The sequence below is a fragment of the Astyanax mexicanus genome, chromosome 12 (genome assembly GCF_023375975.1).
Source record: "Astyanax mexicanus isolate ESR-SI-001 chromosome 12, AstMex3_surface, whole genome shotgun sequence".
In the NCBI taxonomy this organism is placed as follows: Eukaryota; Metazoa; Chordata; class Actinopteri; order Characiformes; family Acestrorhamphidae; genus Astyanax; species Astyanax mexicanus.
In genome coordinates, this window is record NC_064419.1 from 19527853 (window position 1) to 19553598 (window position 25746).

Consider the following 25746-nt stretch of genomic DNA (forward strand, 5'->3'; position numbering starts at 1 on the left):
AACTTGGCACAGCTGGTTGTGATTTTCATCTGAAGTAAAAAAAATAGATAGATAGATAGATAGATAGATAGATAGATAGATAGATAGATAGATAGATAGATAGATAGATAGATAGATAGATAGATAGATAGATAGATACTTTATTTATCCCGAAGGAAATTTAGGCATCCAGCAGCAACAACACAATACAATAAGAAACAGATTCAAACATAAATTAAAACAAAAAAGAATAGAAAATATATAAGGCTATAAAAAACTTACTATACTATACTAAAAAGTTAAAACTTAAAAATCTAGTGCAGTATGTTGCCTTGAAATTAATGTTTGCGTTTTCTCAACTTCTTTTTATCATTTTTACAGTGTGTTCTATGACCAGTCAATGATAATTGTGGTGCATGTTGTGAACTGTGGTGCATAGTTAATTGTGAACACAATTGAGTATTTTGTTTATGTTTTCTGTAAATTTTCCTACCTTTCTTTGACTTAACTATAGGTAACTAATTTAATTTGGTTTTCCTTAAAAAAGGAACATTTGTTGGACAAGTAATATAAATTGGCATGTTTGGCACATTTTAGAAAATGTAAAAATTAAAAGATATGTATAATAAATTGAAACCAAGGATTATAAATTAAATTTGCCAGTAAGATATGTTCTTTTTTCTTAGAAAGTCAACAACTGCTTAAACTATTGCATGCATGCTTGTTACTACATGAAAAAAACAACACAGGAGCCTTTCTATACATTGTGAAAATAGTACATGGTGAATGAACCAATAAAAATGCTGCAAAATGATGAAAGTGTTTAGGCGAAGTACAGCTTCTTTTCTGTTATTAATTGCATCAGTCTGTTAATAGGTCTTTTTCTTTTTCTGTCATCATTTACATGTTTAAAACTGTAACATTTACATCAGTTGACAGATTAGAACCCAGGAATTCAATTAAATTAATCATTTAAAATTATTATATAAAGAAAACAGCTATAGTGTAGTGTCATCCTTAAGATATCTGGAACAGAGAATGCTAAAAGGTGAAGAATATTTTAAATAGTATTTCAACTGCTTTAACTACATCAATTCATCTGTATAGTGTCTTTAAAGTAGCTGTCGGATTTACTCATTTACAACATTACACTCTAATTGTTTACACCTAGCTAGCAATAGCCTATACTTTTTCCGGTCCCACTTTAAAATAAGACTACCTTTATAAAGGGTTTGTAAATGGTTTACAATTAGTTTATTATTGGTTACTAATTAGGTTGTAAATGCCTTAAAATCATTAATAATCAGTTATAACACATACGTAGAAATAACAACAATATAGATGGCAGTGGGTTCACTATTTAGCAAACAACAGGTCATTGTTTCCCTTCATACGTATGTGTTATAACTGATTATTAATGATTTTTAAGGCATTTACAACCTAATTAGTAACCATTAATAAACTAATTGTAAACCATTTATAAACCCTTTATAGAGGTAGTCTTATTTTAAAGTGGTACCCTTTTTTTCTTTACCACCAATATCCTACATGTTTCTACTATGTTTCTGTTTCAGTGCACCCCCCACCCCGCCCCATCACAACCACCACCCCCACCACCTCCTCCACCACCACCATCACCCCCCATTCCCTTCTCACTTGTCCACCTCGGAAGAAAATAAGCCTCTGCCCAGCGTGCGGCCCGTGCGGAGGCAGAGGGTCGGGATCGATACCAAAGGTCACTCCACTAAAAGGCCGGTGGCTCCGCGAGTATGAAATGTCACTGGTGAAATATGTGTTGCGACTCCGGGTCGGACAGATTAACTGCCTGGCTGTACAACTCATTGTCGGGCGGCGTGTTCCGAATTAAGGCGGAAAGAGTTTTAATTGCGAAGTCTCAGAAAGCACATGAGCCCTTTCTGTTATCCAGTAGGAGAGGAGATGGAAATAATGGGAGGGTTTTTTTTTTCTTTTTTCTTTCTTTCTTTCTCTTCCCTTAACTAGAGCTTGTTCTGCTGGAGCTTGTGGTGACTCTGATGATGAGGTTCCAGCTCATGCTAAGCTGTAGGTCATGTGTAAATATATCGACCGCGGGTGGCATCAGGAAATTCAGGAAGGGTCTTTGGGAGCGAGAAAGAGAAAGAAAGAAAGACCAGGCCCAATATACACACACATAAAGTACTTTTGTGTGCATGTGTGTGTGTGTGTGTGTGTCTCTGTAAAGTGTGTAGGCCCTGGGCCCCTGCGTCGCCCACACGTGTTAAGAGCAGGCCCTGGATGTGTGTGCGCGAGTGTGTGCGTGAGTCAAAAGGTAAGGGCAGGCCGAGCGATGCCGCCTGTCGCGGGTGGCTTTTGATGGAGCGAGGCAGCTGGACGTGTGTGTGAAGGAGCAGGGGAAAGCAGAGGCAGCCCAGGCCCACTGCTGGCCCTCTATTCAACCGCTCTCGTTAAAGGTCCTCACCCGCTGCTTCCAATCAGACGCTCTTTGTAGCTCTTGCTCTGTGCCAACGCGCCGAGCCCACGGCTTCCCAAAGCTGCCACATCTGTCTCTGCAGGGCGAGAGACATAAAGAAAGAGAGAGAGAGAGAGTCAGAGAGCAGGGATGGAGATGGCTGGACACAGAGACATGAAGATAAATGAACTGATGGAAGGAGGGAGGGAGGAAGGGAAGGAAGGAGGGAAGGGGAGCTATATAGAAACAGGGAGAGAGAATTGGGGAAAACGAGACGCTTCTTGGTCTTTTTCTCACACTCTATAATTTGAAGTGAGGTGACCCCCAGATGGCAAAGGTTAAGGTTATGGGTCTGGTAGCCCCCGGGGGCCCAGTTGATAAAGACAGTGGTGTGTTGGCTTTCAGAAACACCTGAGACTAGTTTTCCCTAGTCTCAAACCTTTCGGACAATTATGAGCAAATATAACTGGAAAAGTCTGTAAAAGGAAATTTACATGGATGGGTTTGTCAATTACCTGAAGAGTAACTTACTTTTAAATCATGTCTTGATGAGTGTTAAGGATCTTAATTGGTGTGGTATGTAGTGTCCTGGTCTCCTAGAGAAAAAGTAGTGTAGTTATCCGCTACGCTACACTATAAAATGTTAATAAATCCCTTTTTTTTTTTATCAATCAACTATGGTTGGATCACGTATTATTTTTTAGGAATCTGTTTGCATCACATCTTACAATGGATGGCTACCCTTTTCATAGGGCATTCCTGCCATGTGCCCCCAACTAGACTCTGGACTCTCCACAATCTTGACCACTAAAAAAAAAAAAAGATTAGCAGATGAATGAATGAATGAATGAATGAATTAATGTTGTATTTTGTTGCATGTTGTTTATAATAACCAATACGCAATATCATCTTCCACTTAAGCGCAGACTTTTTGTCTTATCATTGTACTCTTTTTTTTTACTTGATTTGTATTCAAATGTTCATAAAAGAGGCAATCCCAAGAGGATGGATCCCAAGACTGCATGTCCAATCTCCATCAATCCCCAGCAATGTCCAAAAAGGGTAATTGTCCTCACTCTCTTTGGTTGGGTAGAATTTAGGAAGGACCATTTACAATTTCCCACATAACTTTTAGAGCATTTAATTAACACTCTTATCCAAGGACTCTTATGGGTGTAACATGATGTGTTTGCTCAGTCAAAAAACTGAACCCTATACTGCCAAAAGGTGGGCAGTGTTGTTACCCACCACAATATCCCCACTGCTAGCTAGCAAACTGACTTCTGACTTCTAACAATCTGATTTCTGATGTAACAGAAGACAGAAGTGGCAATTAGTGTTCTCCTCCAAGCGTGTTGAGCTGGTGCATTAATTCAAAAGAAGTTGAAAAGAAGCAGTCGATTGCAGGCTTTATGTGATTGAGGAATTTCTGTTGGTTTTAGTTTAGCTGGTTGTCATTCTTGTCATTCAACTCCTGTAGCATTTTAGTTTTAAATGAATCCTATGGCTATTGTGTGGGAATCGTAATTGATATTATGGAAAAACCTGGGAAAATCAAAATGCACATAGAGTTTCTATAGATGAGAAAACACCTGGACATCTGAAGAGAAAGAGCACACTGTACTTGTCATCAGAGAACTCGTTTGGCCCATGATCTGCTATTGTCTGTAAAACCTGCCACTCAGCATTGTGCGAGCTCTGAGACACCTCAGCCGGAGAAGTGATTTAATCTCTTTGTGTGGTTTAATAGGCAGGTATGTCAAAACCAACAGTGCGCTCGTCAAACAGCGCTATCTCTAAATGACCCTTAAGTGCCAACCCATGCACTCCTGCCCACGCAAACTGGTGCGGATTGTAGCAACCATTTGGGATCACGTTGACCCCGTCCTTTCAATAGTGGGTCCAGGTGCGCCCATCGGTGCCCTTGTCTACTTTAAAGATTCACGTCTGAGGGAGCTGGATCCGAAGCTCGGGTTTTAGCTTCCTGTAACTCAAGCCCGTCCTCATCCAGCAAGAGGAGGGGGAGGAAAAGAATTAGTATGTACTTGCGCTGGACGCGAAGGCTATTGTTGAAAAGCGGTGTCCTGTGTCTCTATCCCATTACAAAGGTAAATAAGGAGAGGACAAAACTGTAATCCAAGCATTCCTGCTTCAGCTCACACTGATGTCATGTCCTTCCCCTCTCCATTCAGCCCTTTATTGCATGTAATTATGTGATTAGCTGGGCTTTTATAACTCGTGCTGAGGCCGATGCGGTAGCAGGGGAGGATCGTGTGTGTGTCACTGAAGAAGTTTCACCTGTACGCTAGCTCATAAGACATGCTCGTTCACATATCGGTGTTGTTTTGTTGTTTGTGAAGTTTGGACAAACCAGCAGATCTGAACCAGAGATAAAGTAAACTCTATATACTGTCGATTACAAAAGTTTAAGTAAAATCTAGATCTAGAACTCAAATGTCAAGACCTTCCTAGAGACCAGCCACTGAATGCAAAATTAATGGGACTGAATTGCTGCTAATGCTAATCATGGCATTTACATATATTTACTGTTTAAATCCTGTACTTTAAGAAGAAAAGCCAACCAGCTTGCTGGTTGGTGTCCTGAGAGTGAAGAGTGGTGGAGGGTTGCATGCTTGGCAGGAAGCCCCCTCTTAATATGGAGATCTGCACAAGTGCAGTAGCCTATTCAAATTTAAAAATCAAAAAATGTTGTGCACTTTTGATTAAAAAGCTATAAACTGTTCATGAGGTGTGTATCAGATTTTATCAGTGATCACGTGCCGAGTGGTCCAGTGGGCTAAAGCGCTGCCACTGTGATCAGGAGATCGCTGGTTTGAATCCTGATCATGCAGCTTGATCAGCTTGACCGGAGCCCTGAGAGCGTGATAATGTCGGTCAACACAAGGCTGTGAGCTGATGTATTGGAACCGAGCCGCTGTGATGCTACTCAGCAGTGCAGCATCAGCAGAAGTTTAAAAAAAGTTCTAAATAAATTGAAGAAAAAAAGTAAATCAATTGAAGAAAACGCAAAGATTTTATCAGTGATGCAAAATATGTTTCTCTAACCTTCAGTTTCCCCTTGCTAAGTGCACCCGCATCAGGCGATTTGTATCTGTATTATCTATAATTTGTATTATCAGTGGTCAGCTACTGGCCTCAGAACTGTTCTGATTCGATATGGTTGATGGCTGATTGGTGAAAATCCCATTAAAATCATCAGGACCGCCCCAGAAAAGGAACCAAGGACCAAGAGTTACCTCTGTTGCACAGAAGAAGTTCATCAAAGTTACCAGCCTCAGAAACTGCAAGTTAACAGCACCCCAGATAAGAGCACCTTAAAGCTTCACAGAATATTTTGTTTTGTTTAACACTTTTAGGTTACTACATGATTCCTTATGTATTCCTTTATAGTCTGGATGACTTCAGTAATCCTTTACAATATAGGAAAAAAATAAAAGCCTTGACTGATTGGTTTGCCAGGTTTTTGCATGATAGTCAAATGGACCAAGTAAGAGGTCAAAAGCACTATGCTCTCTCTGATCTTAGTTGGAAGTTATAGTAGTTAGTGTCACTGTAGTGAAGAGAATGGATCACTACCCAAATAATCTGGACGAACATATAGTATAAAGATTGGACAGATGTTTTTGATTGTATATGGTTCAGTCAGGGGACCCCCACTGTCAGTCTTATCAATACGACAACTCTTTCTGCCTCAAAGATTGTTTGAGCTAAAGTTGGACTATTTTAATTAATCAGATATGTTGTATTTCATCTCTTTTTTATATCCAATTTATGAAACTTTGCAAGTATTGATTGTCTTTTACATCCATCAATCCAATCAAACGCGTCAGACAAGCCAGGCCTGACCTTTCCCATTTGCATGTCTGCGTCCACTCCCCACGGGTGACGCTCTCATCAGGCCGGCCCACCCTGACCTAATTAAACGTTGCTGGATAACAGTCAAGTCATAAGCGCGGCTAGCCCGGGCTTTTACAAAAGCTCAACTTAAACTTAAAGAGATTAGACAACTTTTGCAAGACATTAGCTGTTCAAAAATGAGAAAAATGTCCCTAAGCCTCTTGAGTGCGAGGGGCGAGTGAACAGGCACTCTTTTGTTCCCCGCGGAGGGGCCGGGGCAGTGCCGGCCGGGGCCCTGGCTCCACACCACTGTGTGCGGGACGGGAATACACGGCTGATCCCTGCCCCTGTAAACCCAATCAGCTCCGGGAATTAGTGAGGGATTAAACTCCTACCAACCAGCGCAGCACTTGAAAAAATAGAAGAAGGGAAAGAGTAGGAGGAGGAGGAGGAAAAAAATGTGCAGCCCACCCAGGAGGTCAGGAGAGGATGAGAGGACAGGAGGAAATTTTTGGAACTGATCTACCAATTAATGTTTAGGTTCAAATATTGTAAAGAGTTTTTCATGTAGACTCTAAATTAGGCAAATTTTGTTTAATTTTGTACCATTTTAAATCTACATTTATCATCCCATAACTTTACATCTATGTCAGGTCTTTCAAAAAACTGTCAAAAAGATGTCAGGGTTGTATATAGAAGATTTCTCACCTTTTTCAACCCCTTATACCCAATACTTCAAATAAACTTAATTGGGCTACTGAGTGGCGCAACTGTCTAAGTGTTTGCATTATCACCAATAGTCTTATCACCATTTCACAGCTTTCTTACCCACCCAGCATAGGTGTACGTATGTTCGCTGCCATAAGGGGTCTGCCAGTTAATGCTCTCCTGCAAGCGTGTTTAGCTGTCCAATGATTTTGCATTTGTATAATCAGTTTATAATATAATCAGTGGCTTGGTGGAAGCTGCTGGCCCTCACCCCCCCAGCACTGGTAGCATTGTGGGATATGGGGGTCCTTACCAATGAGTGGGAATAGGACATTGATAGAATCACCTTTTTTTTACCGTTTGCACTTCATGGCTGCACCAATATTTTGCAGTGTATGTACAGTATAGTAATTATCATCATATGTCAAACAAAATCTTCCTGAAAGAAGTTCCTGTCTTCATTCTAACTGTTCTAGTTCCTCTCTCTCTCTCTCTTTCTCTCTCTCTGTCTCTCTTTCTCTATCTATCTCTCTCCCTCGTCCCTCACTCCAAGGTGGGCGAGCAAAAGGAGATAAAGACACACAGATCCTTTGGTGTGTGACGAGGCCTGGCCCCTGTCATCACAAACCCCTCGTTGTGCCTGTGAAATCCTCACTCCACCCCCACAGAGAGATAGAGTGAGAGAGTGCAAGAGAGAGAGAGAGAAAGAGAGAGAGAGAGAGAGAGAGAGGTGGTCAGACAGAGCCATGTGAGGAGTGTCATATGGAACAGCTTTAGTCCCCAACCCCAGTATCATCCTATCAAAGGAATGCTGGCTGGAGAGGCCCACAAAGCTGCCTCATGTGTGCCAGTACACGGGGGCAGAGGGGACACTGCGACTGTGCCAGCCTCCTACGCACAAACGTGCGCACACACACACACACAGACAGAGACACACACATACACACAGATCCTCCGATTGTGTGGGGGGTATCTTTAAACAGGAATTGCCCCAGCTTCTAAACTCATTCACTGCCCATTAACTGCTTAAACTTTCTGTGAACTTTGGCCTCGGAAGCTACAGGACATTGCACTGGTAGACTGGTATACAACTACAGTACAGTACACACCTATATGGGAATAAAATGTTCAAAAAGACATGACAAGACAAGACCAGGATATTTAAAGTAATTGTGTTTTTGGGACATCTGCATCTGTGCAGTGAACACTATAACTAACTATACACACTAGCATGCAAACCCACATGGAAATATACATTGATCACACATGCTATCATTCTGTTGCCTGGGCAGCAGGGAATGTTAGGGGCCTCACTCAAGGGCCCAACAGTCCCCAACACTGGCAGCTTCTTAAATCCTGGTACCAAACCCGCATCACTGTAATCAATAACACAGTGCTCTAACCACTGAGCCACCACTGCTAACAGAGCATTAAAGCACTCCTCATTGGCCGCCAGCTTCCATGTATTGTTGGCTACATTAGCACATTTAGCTCTAGCAATTCTTGTAATAGGTACTAATTAGCCCACCCAAGTATTGTTGGCTGGTAACTGATGGTCTGAGCTGCCCATTGGGTGGTTTCGTCTTCAGCTTCGCTTAGCCCGTCACAGTCATTGCCATGTGACCTCCCACACCAAAAAGGTTTAGGCCTTCAGTAGTGGTGTAAAAATAATGGATATATCAAAGTATCACAATATTGTATTTTGCAAGTATATAACAATTAAATTCCAGATAAAAATACTGTCGTTTAGAGCATTTATTTGCAGAATATGAGAAATGGCTGAAATTACAAAATAGGTGCACAACTTTCAGACCTCAAATAATGCATAAAAATTTTTAAGAGTTTAGAAATCAATATTTGGGTGAATAACCCTGTTTTTTAATTACAATTTTGATGCATCTTGGCTTGTTCTCCTCCACCAGTCTTACACACTGCTTTTAGATAATTTTATGCCACGCCTGGTGCAGAAATTCAAGCAGTTCAGCTTGGTTTAATGACTTGTGATCACCCATCTTCCTCTTGATTATATTCCAGAGATTTTCAATTTGGTAAAAAACTCTTTTTTTTTAAGAGGTCTCTTATTTTTTTCCATAGCTGTATATGTACTGATATGATTTAAGCAGAGTCTGGTTGTAGGTAGTTTAGTTTTTAACATTTTGTGTTTAAACTCTTGAGTGCTAGATAGCAGTTTGTACTCTTTAATCTTCAGATCCTACTATTCTGATTGGATAGAAATAACCTTTTTAAAAATAAAAAACCAAAAAAACAAATGGAGATCTATCGTCTTTATTATGGTATTACAATATTTTGCAGTATATTAAATCATAACCAATGTTTATCAGATCCTCAGATTTTTGTCTATATACAGCCCTAGCCACCAGGAACACTCAGGAAATGGTTAAACTACCACACAGACACGCAGATACAGATACAGCACCAATTTAACCACAATAAATTCCATTAAACACATGTGTTTAGCTACACTATATTACCATTTAACCTCATGTAGTAAATACTTGGTATAGATTTTCTGATTTCTTGGTTTAGATTTCTTTTCTCTTTTTCACACTCCTCCGGGCCTTTCTCACCCAGATCTGATGGCATGCTTGACTCTGGAGCCTCTCTCTGCTTGACCTCTGAAGTGTCCTTTCCTTCAGCCCATCGTCCTCCTGCACTTGGCCTATCTCTGCCGCACTGACACTGACATTCTTTCACGTTAGCAGCATCGGCTGGCCAGATAGGTCCTCCTCACCAACCCGGCCACTATCTGAGAATGTGTGTGTGTGAGAGAGAGTATGTGAGTGAGAGAAAGAAAGAATGAGAGTAGAGAGAGAGAGAGAGAGAGAGGAGAAGAGAGTAGCTATCAGAGACACTAGCTGGGTTAATTGACCGACAGAGTTCATGTGAACTGGAAGAGCAGGATTGTAAAAGATCATGTCTGCGTTCGGTAAGTTTGTCATTTTCCATTGTCAAGCTGAGCTGAGTTGATTTGAATTGTACTGCGTAGACAAATTTGAGCAGATTAGAATGCCAGCACTGAGTAGAGGCGTCTATCTGGAAACAAATAAGAGACCACTTAAAAATGATGAGTTTCTTTGACTGAAAACCTCTGGAATATAATCAAGAGAAAGATGGATGATCACAAGCCAGGAGTGGAATAAATTTATCCAAAAGCAGTGTGTAAGACTGGTGGAGGAGAACATGCCTAGATGCCTAAACTGTGAATAAAAGCCAGGGTTATTTCACCAAATATTAATTTCTGAACTGAAAACTTTATGAATATGAACTTGTTTTATTTGCATTATTTAAGGTCTGAAAGCTCTGCATCTTTTTTTGTTATTTCAACCGTTTCTCATTTTCCGCAAATGAATGCTTTAAATGACAATATTTTAATTTGGAATTTGGATTTTTTTCCTGCAGTTTATAGAATAAAACAACAATGTTCATTTTACTCAAACATAAACCTATAAATAACAAAATCAGAGAAACTGATTCAGAAACTGAATTGGTCTGTGATTTGTAGAGGTGTGTGTAGTTCATATAGGTTATTTGTGCATAATGTGTATTTGGGTGTGTGTGCTCCATTTCTTCCTGTTTCTTTCAACACATCCGCTAAAGTTGTTCAGCGTCCTCTTGTCCAATGCCAAAGTGAATTAATTTGCTTGCACACTCAGAGGTCTTTAATTTAGTTCTCAGCAAGTCGAACCAAAAGAGGATTACTGCAGTATAATCAGTTCTGAGTCATCTACTGCTTGTCCTCCCCCTGACAGCTAAATGAATGTAAGACGGGGAGGCCAAGAAATGTATTTTTTTTTTCCTCTCTGTTTCAGGTAGTTTGTCCCTCGTTTTGTTGAATGTTTTGTTTTGTAAGTGAACATTTGAAATTTGGGCAGGCAAGAAAATTAAAACCAACTACACTACCCCTGAATTCATATTTATAGGCCAGAGATTATTAATATATATATATATAAATATTGGTGCTGGATACCAGAGAACACCCTCAGAGACCATCAGAGTCAATTTTGGACAGCTTGTCAAGCCCCTGTAGCAAAGTATTGCCAAAAAAATAAGATTAACTCTTTTTTAAACATGCTTGATTTGAAAGGAAACAATGCTCCATATAGTTTGTGTGTGTGTGAAGGTGTGTGAGTGTGTGTGTGTGTGTGTGTATGGTGAATGAAAAAAAAAAACGCCTACTGCCAGGATAAATAACAAAACTGTGGTCACTATTACCCTCCACTCCTACGCCTTAGTTGGTTTTATCTATATCGGTAGCTGCTTGTCACTGTGCTTTGGAGGGTCATTCATTTTCCATCTGTGAGGCTGTCAGAGCTGAGCGGAGGTGATCATTCTTCATCCTCTCGTTACGTCTGTCCTCCTCTCCCTCCGTCCCGACAGGCTGGATGCTCACCTTTAACCCCTTTCCCCTGTTCCTGATTTCTCCCACTTTCTCCACAGCCCCGAGCAGGTCAGACAGAGCAGCACGAGCCGAGGTAAGTAAGCTGAAGCCTCTGACTGTGTTCACATGACACGTATGAAGTGGCGAGGGGAACAAGCTGAAGCACTGTTTGCAAAGCTGCAGGTTAAGGGAAGTCACAGTTCAAGTGTTAGTAATTGTCACAATAATGACAAATACACTATATAGACAAAAGTAATGGGATATCTACTAAATCAGCTGTCCATGGTAGATTTTAAAGCACTGCTAGGAGGATGTACCGCATTTAACGACAACAGCTTCAGTGAGGTCAGAATGTAGGATAATCACCACCCCACCTCATCATCCTCAACTTCCTAACTCAACTCAAAGTACCCAGAGTATTGAATGCAGTCCCATTTATCATTTTAGAGAACACAATTCCACTGCTATAGAGCTCAAGCTCAGTGCTGTAAAGCTTTACATCCCTCTAGCCAGGACCACACCCGACATTAGGCATAATGGCAATTGGTTCATGTTTATCTGTTTCGGAGGCTCCTTTTATTGTAGTTCTATTGGGAAAACATCTCTGGCAATTATTTTTTCTTCTCTAGGGACTAGAGAAGCTACAGTATGTCCCTGTTCATGTAGGCAATGGGTGCAACATAAAGTGCTATGCTTTATGTATTCATTAGAAAGGGTGTCCACAAAAATGTGGACATATAAAGTAAAACAGATCAGAATTGATTGATGAATCGAACAGTGTACCTCCAAAGTAACCTACTTCTTACCATTTTCATATCTTACATATTTCACATTTTCGATTGAGTCTCAGATGGACCCCATTGCAAGGTCTGGGGCATCGCAAAACTAGAACGAAAGATGAAAAAAAAGAAAAAAAAAAGAAGAGCAGGGGAGGTAAGAGAGGGGAGATGAATAAAGAGACAGAGAGAGAGAGAGAGAGAGAGAGAGAGAGAGGGAGAGGGGAAGAGAGGCCAGCCGTCATTTCCCTGGTTTCCCTGTCCCTTTCTTCCCTGCCCTTGTACCTTGATTCCTGCTTAATATAGAGACTGATGAGCTCAATTTGGTGGCGGTTCTCCTTCTGCGAGATGATTAATAGCTGCATGAGGAAGCATCAGCTAGCTATCCTTGTCTGGCCCGGGCCTTTGCTTGGGAATTGATGACAGAGGCTTTTTCTTACGCCGTTTTGCAAATGAAACGGAGGGAGCCTGAACGGAACTCTTGACACCTCCACTCCCTCTTTCCACCGTCGTCCCTCGCTCTCGCTTCCCTCGCTCTTCCACTTGCTTGTTAATTGTCTCCCCCATTTGTTATGCAAATGGGGCCGGCAGAGGGGGCGACATCATCTCCAAAGCACGATAAATATTTGATCAGGCGTAATGGAAGTTGTCGAGGCCGTCTAATTGCACCGCACGTTATCTTGGGGGGGAAGTCAGACGTGGCCTTTGATCTCTTCCTCTTCTCTTTTGGGTCTGCCGTCACTTTACATTCTGTCTCTTTCTCTCTCTCTTTTTCTCTTTCTCTCATACTCTCTCACTCCCATGTCTCACCTCCTCTGCTCTCTATTCTCAGCCCGTCGGCTCATCTGAGGCAGATTGAGGCAGATAATGTCACACCAGAGACATTGTGTCATTGAAATGTGCCTTTCCTGAGCCCGTTCCCATACCGCTGTTTGATGGGCCACTACTCCTGCCTCTTTTGTGTCGCGCATTGCATCCTTTTTAGCACGGCTGTTTTTTCCTGTTTCAGGAAATGCTGGGCCACCGAGAGGTTACTGTGCCTCTCATCTCACTGTTTACTGATACAGTACATGCAGACTGTCCCAGTATTAACAGTAAATAATGCATGCTGAAGGACATGGTTTAGATGCTTTCCATCATTTAAAGAACATTTGACTAGGCAAAATCATGTTAAGCATTTACATGGTGCTATGAATCATAATAGCTCTGTATAGAAGCATTACTTTTTGTAAAGAATCCTTGAGAATCCTTGAGAATGGTAAATGTCTGCACAACCACCTGGCATCCTCTATTAAACCTCTCCTGACCTAATTATCTCTCGATAATTCATGTCGTCTTGCCATGAGCATGCTGATCATGGCAGAGCCTTACTCACATTATAACACCTAGCACCCTATACTGTAGTGGGCATTCCCAAGCCATTCTCTGAGGTAACATTTTACAATCAATTTACACATTGCAATACAATACCATGCGTTTTGATATGTCGATGTATTTTTTAGTTACTAATTGAGTATGGTACTAATATGTACATTATACAATTACCACAATGACCACACTCAACCCCTTTCAACAGTCAGCTGACTAACCAGCAATAACAGCAGATGTTTTGACACAAATATGCCATAAGTGTGTGTTTCGGCCAGTGCGGGCCTGAACATTTGCAGTTTTCTTCAGTGCCATTAAACACCGAGTCAAAACCACTGGGAACTTTCATCGAGGTCGTTCATGCGTGTGTTTTCTCTGTTTCAGGACGTTACAATAACACTGTTTAGACTTTTTTAATGATTGTTAAAAAAGCGGGTGCTTGAAACATTGATAGCCACCCTCATTATGTTTTCCATACTTCAATTTCTCCATATAAACACTGTGTGCTCAGCAGGATCATTATCATGACACATTGGAAAAGAGCTTTCCCTCTTATCGCTGTCTTTTCTGCCTACTCTGAAGGCTTTTTCCTTTGCTTTTAACATGCAGAAGGCTTACCGAACAAGAGCTTGCAAGCTCTCTCTGCTGTACAGCGTGTAAGAGGTAGCTGCTCTTGTTGTCTGTGATTATAAGCGCTTGTCTTGTTTGTTTGTGCTGTGGAATGTTGTGATAGGCTTTATTTGTCCGTCCGTCCGCCACCCCGTCCTGTTCGGCCCTTTTCCTCCGAGACTCAAGCGGCTCATCTGTGGCACTGTCCTCCAATCTATTAAGCAGAGACAAAACAACTTAATTAGATGGGAAGCAGATGATCAAATAGGAATCTGTGTCTGACCCAAACACACAAAAGCAGCAGGAAGCAGAAAGGGGTGGGGGGGGGGGTCTAATGAATAGACAGAGTTTACATACACAGAGCCAGACAGAGTAAAGGGAGGGAATATTAGTCTGCATGATGGATAGATAGATGATAATAGGTGACCATTATATTCTTAAGTAACTACGTGCACCAGCTGGCAGAAATGTTCATATATTAAGATTTGGGATATTACATTTAATCCCTTTTTATCTATACATACAGCATTCTGGATGAGGCATCAAACACAGAACCACAGGAAGACATTGGGAAACACACTTTTTCCACCTTAAAAGTGTAAGAAGAAGTGGAGCTATGTGCAGATGTTGGAGCTCCCACCACATATCTAGCTTTTGTTAATGGCTCACACTGAGGGCCTGAGCTACTTTCCTTACTTCTTCACTCCTTCTCTACTCTTCTGCTGTGGCTCCAAGGCAATGGTTACCTGGTGACCCCCTCTGAACCTCACACCTCACACAGAGAGAGAGAGAGAGAGAGAGAGAGAGAGGACAGAAAGCAGAAAAAGCAAGAGACACAGGCTTATACAGAGAATAAGGAGAGAGAAATATAGTTAAAGAAAGCGAATGAGACATGCAGACTTAGAATAATACAAGGATAAGAAAAAAGAGAAAAGAAAGAGAACAAAACTTAAGGGACAGTAAGAATAAAGAGATAAATGGAAGATTGATAGGGAGATTCATTATAGAAAAAAAGAGAGAGAAAGAAAAGAAATTGAGGGAAAATGAGATATTTGCTGAGTTACTTACTGAGTTCTACCTATAGAGTGTGTAATACAAAGACCCCACATTAGGAAACACATACCTACAGATTACAGATAATTACAGATAATTCTGGGATAAGGGAACAGTAACAACAGTAACCAAATATTCTGCTAAGCATTTGGGTGGGATCATATCTGGGGTGCTGTTAACCCTGATGAACTTATTCTGTGCCAGTTTCATTATAATTTTTTTTCTTTGTGAATGCACTTAAGAATACTTAATGTTTTAATGTAATAAAATGTTTCATCTAAGCAAAAGTTACTACTTTGAAGATTTTAAAACATAAAACATTCCTCTAGTTTAGTATCAATTGACAATGCAGACAATAAAAAAACTTTTTTATATATATTTTTTTGTGTTTACTGTTGTGACTGGTACTTGATATATAGCTCTGGAAAAAAATAAGAGTTTCTGAATCAGTTTCTCTGATTTTGTTCTTTATAGAAATATGTTTGATTAAAATGAACATTGTTGTTTTATTCTGTAAACTACTGACAACATTTCTCCTAAATTCGAAATAAAATTTTTGTCTTTTAGAGCATTTATTTGCAGAAAATGAGAAGTGGCTGAAATAACAAAAAGATGCAGAGCTTTCAGACCAAACAAGTTTATATTTATCAAGTAGATTTATTTATCAAGAATACTTGGTGGAATAACCCTGCATTCATCACTCCTGGTGCATAAAGTTATTATTATTATTATTATTATTATTATTATTATTATTATTATATATATATTTAGTATTATTTTTAGTATTAATTTTGTGTTGTTGTAACTGTTGTATTTTGCTTCGGCAAAATGTACTTATTACAGTCATGCCAATAATATAGTTACTTTGAATCTTAAGACAGACATAGAGAGAGAGAGAGAGAGAGAGAGAGAGAGAGTGTGTGTGTGTGTGTGTGTGTGTGTCTCTACTTCCATGACTAATGTCTCACTCGGTGGTGTTTGTCCCTGGAGACAGAGCCCGTTATTCGGGATGTCACACGGCGAGCAGAGCCACAGATAACGGAGACAAAAGAGGGGGGTCGGCTCAGATTACGGAGGAGACCACCTCCGTTAAACAGCGCCATTTGTTCCCAAATCGACCTGACGACCTCCCTAATTACTAGCCAATTATCTGGAATTCGCCTCAATTCGCCGCCGTTTTAAACGGGAAAATTGCCTGTCTCTCCACCCCGAGCACCACCAATACCCCCCCACCCCCCCACCCCCTCCCTCCTCTCTCCTCCCCCCTGACCAAAACCAGCCCACCGCTCCGCTCCTCTCCGGGCTGTTCATCTCCCTCAGGTTCACACAGACACTTTATTTATGTCAGGGAGCGAAGAGCCGCACCAACAACCCGGGAGCCTCGCAGCTAATAGAGTCACATCCTGCAGCCCCTGCGTGGTAATTAAGCGCAGGGATATGTTGCTTCATTAAGCTTTAAAGACAGAACAGCGGCAGGTTTGTGTGTTTAGTCGTTCATATCCTCTCATACAGTGATCCGGCTGCTGTTTTAACTGTGGGAAGTTCAGGTACTTGAGGCGGGAAAATGACGCGGCGCGCCACCGCCTTGTTATTAGGTCCTGTTAGCATTGTGCTAACCAAACTCCTCACCTAGTTCTTACCTTAGATAGCTAGCCACGTAGCTAGTTTACTAATGATATAACGACATCTAGACCTCAAATAATGTACAGAATATACATCTTACAGCTAATTAAATTTCAGCAATAGTGCACACAGCTTTTTATAGATGTAAAATGCTGTATTTGTGTTTAAAAGCCTGAAGTAATGTCCTGTATGAAGGACTAGAAATCTAGTTAATTTAATCAGCGCTAGCATGTTTCTAGCTTCAAAAACATAAACAGAATACAACAAAACAGACTTTTTAAAAGTGTTTTGTCTTAAACTTCATGCAGTTTTCGCAGGTAAGCTGTCTAACTTGTTTAAATTGGTCAGAAAATATAAATATAAACTTAAACAAACTGATAATAACATGGAAATGATCACCATAATAAGGGTCAACAGCTAGTGGCTAGTTGATTTATTTAGTCAAATTGATTATGTACATACTGAGATTTTTTCATGTGTGAATAAATAGATGGAAAAATGAAATTACATCAAATTAATAAATCTAAGCTGCATAAAGTAACCTAAACACTTGGTTTTTGTGAGGGACATAGGCACATTAGTTAGCCAGGTTAACTCTTTCTTAAAATTATTGTTCATTTAAAATCAAACAAATAACATTAAAATGAATAAAATAGTGGTATCTATTAAAATAAAGCTAGTAGGCTGTAGTGCATAAAATATCATAAAGAGTGAAATAAGCTTAATTGTAGTCTCATGTTCTGATATGTAATAATTACCTAGCTAAAACTTCTTACCATTAGATTGCTGTAGGGATATTTAAGATTAATTAAATGATTTATCATCACTAAAGTTACACTCTTACACTTGTGACAGTTTTAAAGAAATAAAAGCACTTTAAGCAGCAGAGAGTATCTGCCAATGGGATTAAAACACTAGATCATTAGATAAAATTATTATTTTTCATTTATCTTGATAATAGGATGCACTTAGATTCATAGAAACATGTTAGCTTAGAAGCCACATCTGCAAATGATACTCAATTGATGAAATTTCTATAGAATGCTGTCTGTTTCTGCTAACTAGACTATAAACTTGGGCCAGCTGTTGGAATTTAACCTTTATGAATGATCTGCCATTTTTTAAACACCTTCTAGCTTTTGGTCTGTCTGCATTCATAAGGTAGACCTGCACAGACCTCTCTGAAATGGTTAGCACTCTGTTTTGATCCTCAGTAGTCCTGTGGCACCATGCAGTCTCAGGCGGCTGACAGCGTGGGCAGCCCATCAGGCCGGCCTCTAGTCGGAGAAGCAGGCCAGACCCCCTTTCCCAGAATTCTTTGGGCCAGACCCATTGTTTGGCGGGAGTGTATACAGCATTGTGTGGTCACTGATTGTTGCTCGGACTGGTTCTCAGGTCTGTTCTGCTGGAGAACCGGCCACATTGTTCCCGAATGCACTTGTTACCATTCACCGTGCCGAGGCATCTGTTTCCCTGCTTCCTTCCCCCTGTACAACAAGATGGCTTCCTCTGCCGAGCATGTCTTAATGCCAAGAGCTTTGCCCTGTCGGTGGACAGCAGTGAAAATCTGTATCGATTGATAGATTTATTGACTTTGCAATTGTTGCTCTTCACAAAGAAATGCTGAGTAGTAAGAAAAACAATGCAGCTGGACTGTAGGATCAGTGTTTTTACAGTTTTTTCTTTACTAATTTCATTGAGAGTGAAAACGTGAAAGAGAAAATAATAATTATATATATATATATATATATATATATATATATATATATATATATATATATATATATATATATGTATATATATAGAAAATAATATCCGACAATGGGAAATGAAAGCAATGGGCAACTATACTGTAATCTATGTTTTATTATTTTGCGTCTTGTGAAATTTGGATGGTTAACCTTTCCTACATTTTTTTGGTATTGACACCATAGTAACGCCATAGAAACCACCCAGCATCCATATATCAGCCACCTCGTATACTGTAGCAGGCATCTGAAAAAAAAATAGTCACCATGTATTAATTGGGGAGCCACCTACTTGGTCTACCTTTACTTCAGGAAATGCATTTTTCTACCTTTTACTGAATAAAAATAAAAAAATAATAAAGAACACAGTACTTCAGTAGTCCAGCACCATTCACCTCCAGTGATTGGGTAGGCCTTTTAGCTAAAGTAGAGTATCATATTTACCATAGTGAGTTCTGACACTGAGAGAACGTGGACTGGATTAAGCTTAACTGAGCTTGATCGTAAGTGGATTAACTGTGCTCGAAACAGAAGAAAATAAATGCACTTAACAGCAGTCTAATAAATGCTGACATTTGCTTAATTTGGTAGTGCCTGGAATGTCTACATTTTCTTTTTTCATTGCAAGAAATATTTACTGTGCAGGGAAAATTGAATAGATGGTGGAGAGAGAGATACTGTGAATAAAAGCAAGTTATTTATTTAAAGATTTAATGATGTTAGAGGTGTTGGATGTTATTGGTTGGTTCAGTTAATCAATGCACAGCACAGAAATTTGGCCATGCATCTTGATTTGAACCTTTCTGCACGCCAGTTAATTTTTCTTTTTACTTTTTCTATCACAAGAGGTTTATGCTGGTAGAAAGGTAGTTCCTCTGACAATAAGCTTTATTTATCAGCCAGCACATTTGCCAAATTATTATTATAGCTTTTACTTTTTTTGTTTTCTCCAGTGATTTAATTGCAGCAGCTTAACCCCTTAAGCCATGAACCAATGTATGTAAGCCTACACTTCATTACTGTAATAATTTACATCAGTTTAATAGGCCCTAAAATAGAACCCTGTGGGACTTAACAACTAAAACACAGCTGGTAAGCTAAAACACTATAGAATAGTGTTCACTTGGGAATTTAAAACTGAAACATTAACCTAGGGTTAACAGTAACGTAACTGTAGTCCAACTTATTATCTCTGGTTTCTGACTACTGAATTTAGTTTCTCCCGCACCTTAAAATCCCTGCCCCATTTGTTCTATTAATTTATTTTCTTCCCTGGCCTGCAGTGAGCAGACGAGTGTAATGAATAAAACAGGTTTCCTATCTCTCAGCTATAAGACTCTCCCCTCGTGTGACATTTCATGTAGCTGCCTTCCATAGAGTGGTCACTTGTCCATAAATGTCATCCTCAGCTGGATTAGTGATTTATGAATGCCAGGATCGGCTGCTTTAAGGAATGAGGGAGAGAGGAATACAGAGGTGAGGAGAGTAGGCAAGGCAGAGAGCCAATACTGAGCTAGGAAGAGAAAGAAAGAAAGAGAAAGAGAGATGAGATGAAATTGCACTAAGGTAGGGGGGAAAAAAGGAATTCACCAAGAGTCTGTGCCTTTAGCATGGCTCTCCTGCTACCGGCATCTGCATTCAGCCCCCAGCCTGCGCTCTTTTAGCTTGGGCCTGACTGCTCAATGAGCCAGAACAGCGTGATTAGCCAGCCCAGTGCTGCGGCCAGCTTATTGAGTGACCTCGCCTAATTCACTTGACCTGCTCGCCCGAGTCCACACACATAAAAAAGGAGAAGCCTTACTGACACAGTCTGAATGAAGACATTAGAAGAGATCATATTAGAACACTTAAGGCCTCCACAGACTTTAGCATAGAATACCATAGCAAATGCAGACTAAAGGGGACTTCACTGTTCACAGCTAAATTAAATAGATGGTAGTGTAAAAGAGGTGCTGTACGTCAAACAAGTAGTTTGTCCATTGGAAATGTGTGTTGGACAATATTGGTTGATTCCATTTAAATTTGGTTTAGAGAAATATGCTCATTGCAAATTAGCAACATGGTAATAAAAGGTCAGGTCAGTTATAGTGAAATGAAACAGATATCTGAAGAGGAAAATAGTTTTATATTTTTTATTGCTTGGGATATCAGTGTGTAAGTTTATCATAAAATTGTACATCAAGAGACATTAAGTGTTGTCTTGTGAGTAAACACCTGGCTAGGCGATATGATTTACTGAGTTTTAATGAAGCCTAACAGTGGGTGCCAGATGAACAAAACATTCAAATTTATGCGGCCCTTTAATATTCCCTGATTTAATATTTCTTGTGTCATGTGGATGTATAAATAAAAAGCACGCTGCTTTTCTAAAGTACTACAAATATGTCATCAAATATTGCTTTAAAATATATAGCTCTGGAAGAAATTAAGAGACCACTTCAGTTTCTGAGTCAGTTTCTCTGATTTTCCTTTTTATAGGTATATGTTTGAGTAAAATTAACAATACTGTTCTATTCTATAAACTATCGACAACATTTCTCCCAAGTATCTCCAAAGAAAATATTGTCATTTAGAGCATTTATTTGCAGAAAATGAGAAAGGGCTGAAAAAACAAAAAGATGCAGAGCTTTCAGACCTTAAGTAATGCAAAGAAAACAATTCATATTCAAAATGTTTTAAGAGTTTAGAAATCAATATTTGGTGGACTAACAATGTTTTTTAATCACAGTTTTCATGCATCTTGGCATGTTCTCCTCCACCAGTCTTACACACTGCTTTTGGATAACTTTATGCCACTCCTGATGCACAAATTCAAGCAGTTCAGCTTGGTTTGATGGCTTGTGGTTATCCATCTCCCTGAGTATATTCCAGAGGTTTTCAATTTGGTAAAATCAAAGAAAAAGTGGTCTCTTTTTTTCAGAGCTGTATGTCAAATTTAACCATTTGTCCAATTATGCAATTTTTGGGTTTGCAATTATTTGATGATAATACGATTCAGATATAATCATGCATCCACATAAAATCACACATCAGTAAAGTATATTCAGATTGCCAGCCCAAATTTAGGCTATTTTTGGCATATCTTGATTGCATGTCAATGAAAGTCAATGTTTATAGAATGATATCTAATCTTAATTTATCTTATCTAACTTAATTTTTAAAAAGTAAAAAATATTGTCAAAATAAATTGATTACTGTGACAGTCTTAATAAAATCAATATATTCTGAAGAATGTTTTCAACCATCCATTCTTCAGTGAAAATCATTCAGTAAGTGAGGCGACATCCAATTGTAGGCCCCATATCTGCAAGTGTCAATTTATATCAGAAAATGAGCAAACATTGAAATTGAAAACAGTTGCATTGTAGTATGCCCTTGAGTGGCTTGTGCTACCCATACAAAAAAAAAGTGCTCAACAAACAAGTCGGTAAAAAAATTCTTTGTTTAGCGGTCACAGGATTGTGAAAAGCAGCCATGTGCAAGTGCTCAGGTGATCCTGGCGCAAAGTCTGCTCCTTCATCCATCTCCATCATTTCATTCTGTCTTTTTTGCCCCCCCCCCCCCAAACTATAGACGCTGCTTTGCCTCAGCACTGCTGAAGTCATGCTGTTTATCAGCTCTTCCACACTGTACCTTTGCCTCCCCCAGTCACTACCCCAATTTACTCTGTCCCTTTCTCTCTCTCTCTTTCTCTCTCTATATCCCTCCCTCCCTCTCGCTCCTTCTCTCTAACAACCCCCCTTTCCTCGCGTCCCTGTGTGGCAGCAGGTCAGTGGCATGCTAACACTTTTGTCAGTGTGATTAATAGCATGGTGGATTGTCGTTAATTCACTGGCTAATGACTAAGACCGGGGCCAGTCGAGGAGTAATCGGGTGATGTATAGCCAGGGAGTGCTCCCCATGCCAGAGGTGAAAATCATTTCCCCCACTCAGATACCGTTGCAGGCCAAACCAATGGCTTTTCCTGCTAATAAAAACGAATGCATTTTTTTCCACTTCTCCTCTCTTTCGCTCGCACTGTAATTCCCAGTGGTTCGCTAAATGAAGCTGTTTTAATATGGGAGCCGTCTCCATGTTGCCAGTTACTCAGATAAAAAGAAATCAGATGAGAAGTTGTGCGTGTTAATCAGATGTGCAGTACTTTTTATTCGTAGTACTTAATGAAGAGAGTCCACTGTAGATGCTGTAAATGTTTAGTCTTGTCTTATACCCCTTAAACCATGTATATAGGGACACATCCACACGATTTGTTAAACTAAACAGCTACCAATTCATTCATAATTGTTTCATTATCACATTAGACCTAAATATATAAATATATATTTATATAACCTAAATATATATTTATATATATATTTTAATGTGTTAGCTAACATTGAATATTAAACAACACATTAAATATCTAAATATCAAATATATCTAAATGTTAAAACTCATAAAATCATTAAATCTAGACCAAGTTTGTTCTTTAGGTTTTGCCGAAAATTTGAGTGTCTGTAGATAATTTATTAAGAACAATCAAAATAGAGATGATCTGCAGCAAATTTAGTCAATTTATTGAATCTAATGTCTTAAGTTTGGTTCTGGATCTATAAAGATAATGTATGTAGCTAAAAAAAATAATGACAACTTGCCTTAAACTACCTCATTGTTCATTAATGTCAAATGAGTTTTTAATGATGTTTTTTAGAATTACTTCATTTAATTACCTACAAAATACAGGCATTGGAAAAGCTGATCCAGCTCTTTTAGCTAAGCATAAGCATTCGTTACCTGTTGGCTACATTATCCTTATAGCTCTGAAGCAGCATTTACATGCCGAATATGTCTTGACTGATTGACTACATTTGGTGGAATTGAAAAACAGTTAAAATGTGATTTATTACCAAACTATTCCTTTACACTGCTTTCCAACATCCTTTCGTGCATCGTTTCTTGGATGAGTATTTGTGGACAAATACCGAGGTAGGCCAGATTTCTATGATAAATGCCTGGTGTTTCTCAGTTAGTTTGATGTAGAGACCCGGCTATAGCTCCTTTAGTAACTTCAGTGAAGTGCTCGCTTAGACAAGTGTTCAGTTACAGTTCTGGGCAGTCCTCTTCCACCCCTGACTCCTTTTCCACAGAGAGAGGGCTGTGTAGGCCCTGCAATTAAATCCAAGGGCCAGTGTTTCCTCCAAGCGCGTTCGGGAAGTGCAAACAAATTTGAATTCTTATGGAGGGAGGCCGGCGAGCTGCGGAAAGGGAGAAAAGGGGGGAAAGGTTGAATTCGTTCCCGAATAAGCTGTCACTGGTCCGGCTGCGCTGTGGCCAAGCCTGCAGCCTGAGGCAAAAATGGTAATGTGCCCGCTGAAACACAGGAACGGTGGAGACGTGAAAAAAGGGGAGAGTGGGGGAGAAAGAGAGAGAGGAAGGAAAAGAGGTGAAACCTGGTCATGGCTAAAATAGAGAGACTTTTTTTTCACGATGGAGTAGTGATGAAGTGAATCAGTCACTTCAGTGAGTTTTCCTTACACAGCTAAACGGTGCAGAAGGTGGGACTGAATAAAACGTACCCTGCTAGTGCTTACACTCAGTAGGACTTGGCTTGTATTTCATATAAAGGTTTTTTAATCTGATAGAAAGTGCTTTATAATATAAATGAGTGTTTTTGGTGTGGATGCACAGAAGTGAAAATTTTAAGTTGAAACTGGACAAAATAAAAATGTCATAAATAATGTCACTTTTTCTACTGTTGCATAAATTAAATAGCCTGAATGTGTTTTTGTCAAAAATAAACTACACTTTAAAATATTTGTTGATCGCTAAACATTTTAAATATCTCAGCAAACATTCCAACAAATCACAAAATGAATACTCTGTAATAATTATTTAGTATTAAGGTTTCCTTTCTTTTGACATTTTTCACTGAATAATTTTGTTTGCTGAAAATTCTGTACATTCCTAGTTTTTTGTACTATTATAAAATATTAGTTGAATTGACTTTTCCATTAAAGGGTTTTAGTAAGATTTGCTTTTGCTTCTTGGGGTTTCTATTCCAAATGTTCTCAGTAGTATTCAGCTGGCAAACCCATTTTTTGGGTACAAGAAGACCCTGTTTTGCCTTAGCATATGTACATGTTAGCCAAATAAATCTTCAGAATCGAAAGCAATGGAGAAATGAGCACTCCTTTATCTTTAATAATGCAATATTTTCCATTGTCAGGTTATATAAATAACAATAACAAAAAAAAATAATTCTCTATTGAACTGAAAATATTAATATGGCAGATTAAGGTGCTTAAATGTTAAATTTAGCTCCAAGCATGTAATGCAAGCTAGCTAACAGAAACATTACATTATAGAACATTACTTTAAGTAATTGTGTATAATCACATGTAAAATATGCAAAACAATTTTTTTTAATATTAGCTGAATTTTAAACTTTCAAACAAGCAATTGTTTAAACTTAAAAAACTAAAGCAATATATTTGCCTTATAGAAATATTAAGTTACTGCTAAAGTTACTGCTAGTATTATAAGACCTGCTAATTAATTATTTCTCTAGAGTCAAGAGTATCAAAAAGAGCATTAGGCATGGTGCCAGTAGGCAGTAGGTTCATGTGTTTCTACTTCAGGGAGTTTTATTCTTTTGGCAGTATTTTCCTCCTTTTGTATGATAGTGTGCATTTTTCAGATGTCTGCCAGCAGTGAGTGCAAGTAGCTAAATGCTGAATTCATTAGAAGCGGTGTCCGCAAACCTTTGGACTTATAGTGTAGGAAGCTTTTCAGTTGGTGGTCTAACCTCCACCCTAAGTGCCAGCTTCCAATGTCGAGGCTTTGCCCTGCCTGGGGCATTCTGTAAAGCTGCTCCTCTACAGCGTATTCTAAAGAACTGCGTACGAATACAGCACTATTGAATTGTTGCGGAAAGACTTTGGGGGTTTGCGTTTCTTTGCTGAGGGAAAAAAAGAGATTGTAAAATGACATTTCCCCTCTTTGATTGAAAAAATCTGTGGCATTATTTTATTAATAGCAGCCACCCTTTCCGTGTATGTGGAGCATATGCTATCCTGTCATTGGCCAGACTGAAGCCTTCTGGCACTTATTAGCAAACTAACCCTCTGCTGCTGCCGCTGCTGCTGCTGCTGCTCTTGATCTCTCGTTTGCTCTTTTTCTCTTTCTATCTCCCACCAG

General features: G+C 39.4%; 1 protein-coding gene across 8 annotated transcripts in view; it reads left to right on the forward strand.

Annotated features, from left to right (window-relative positions):
• The window catches only part of prdm16 (PR domain containing 16), a 304752-nt gene that overhangs the window by 66772 nt on the left and 212234 nt on the right, over positions 1 to 25746 (forward strand). Inside the window, exon 1 of one of the 8 annotated variants that reach the window (XM_049486254.1) lies at positions 9628 to 9941. The exons of 6 other annotated variants lie outside the window; for them this stretch is intronic. In XM_049486254.1, the coding sequence (XP_049342211.1) occupies positions 9929 to 9941 (13 nt within the window). In that variant the 5' untranslated portion in view covers positions 9628 to 9928. Of the gene's footprint in view, positions 1 to 9627; positions 9942 to 16528; positions 16676 to 25746 lie in introns of those variants that run through there. One more of the 8 variants, XM_049486255.1, reaches the window with a different exon arrangement.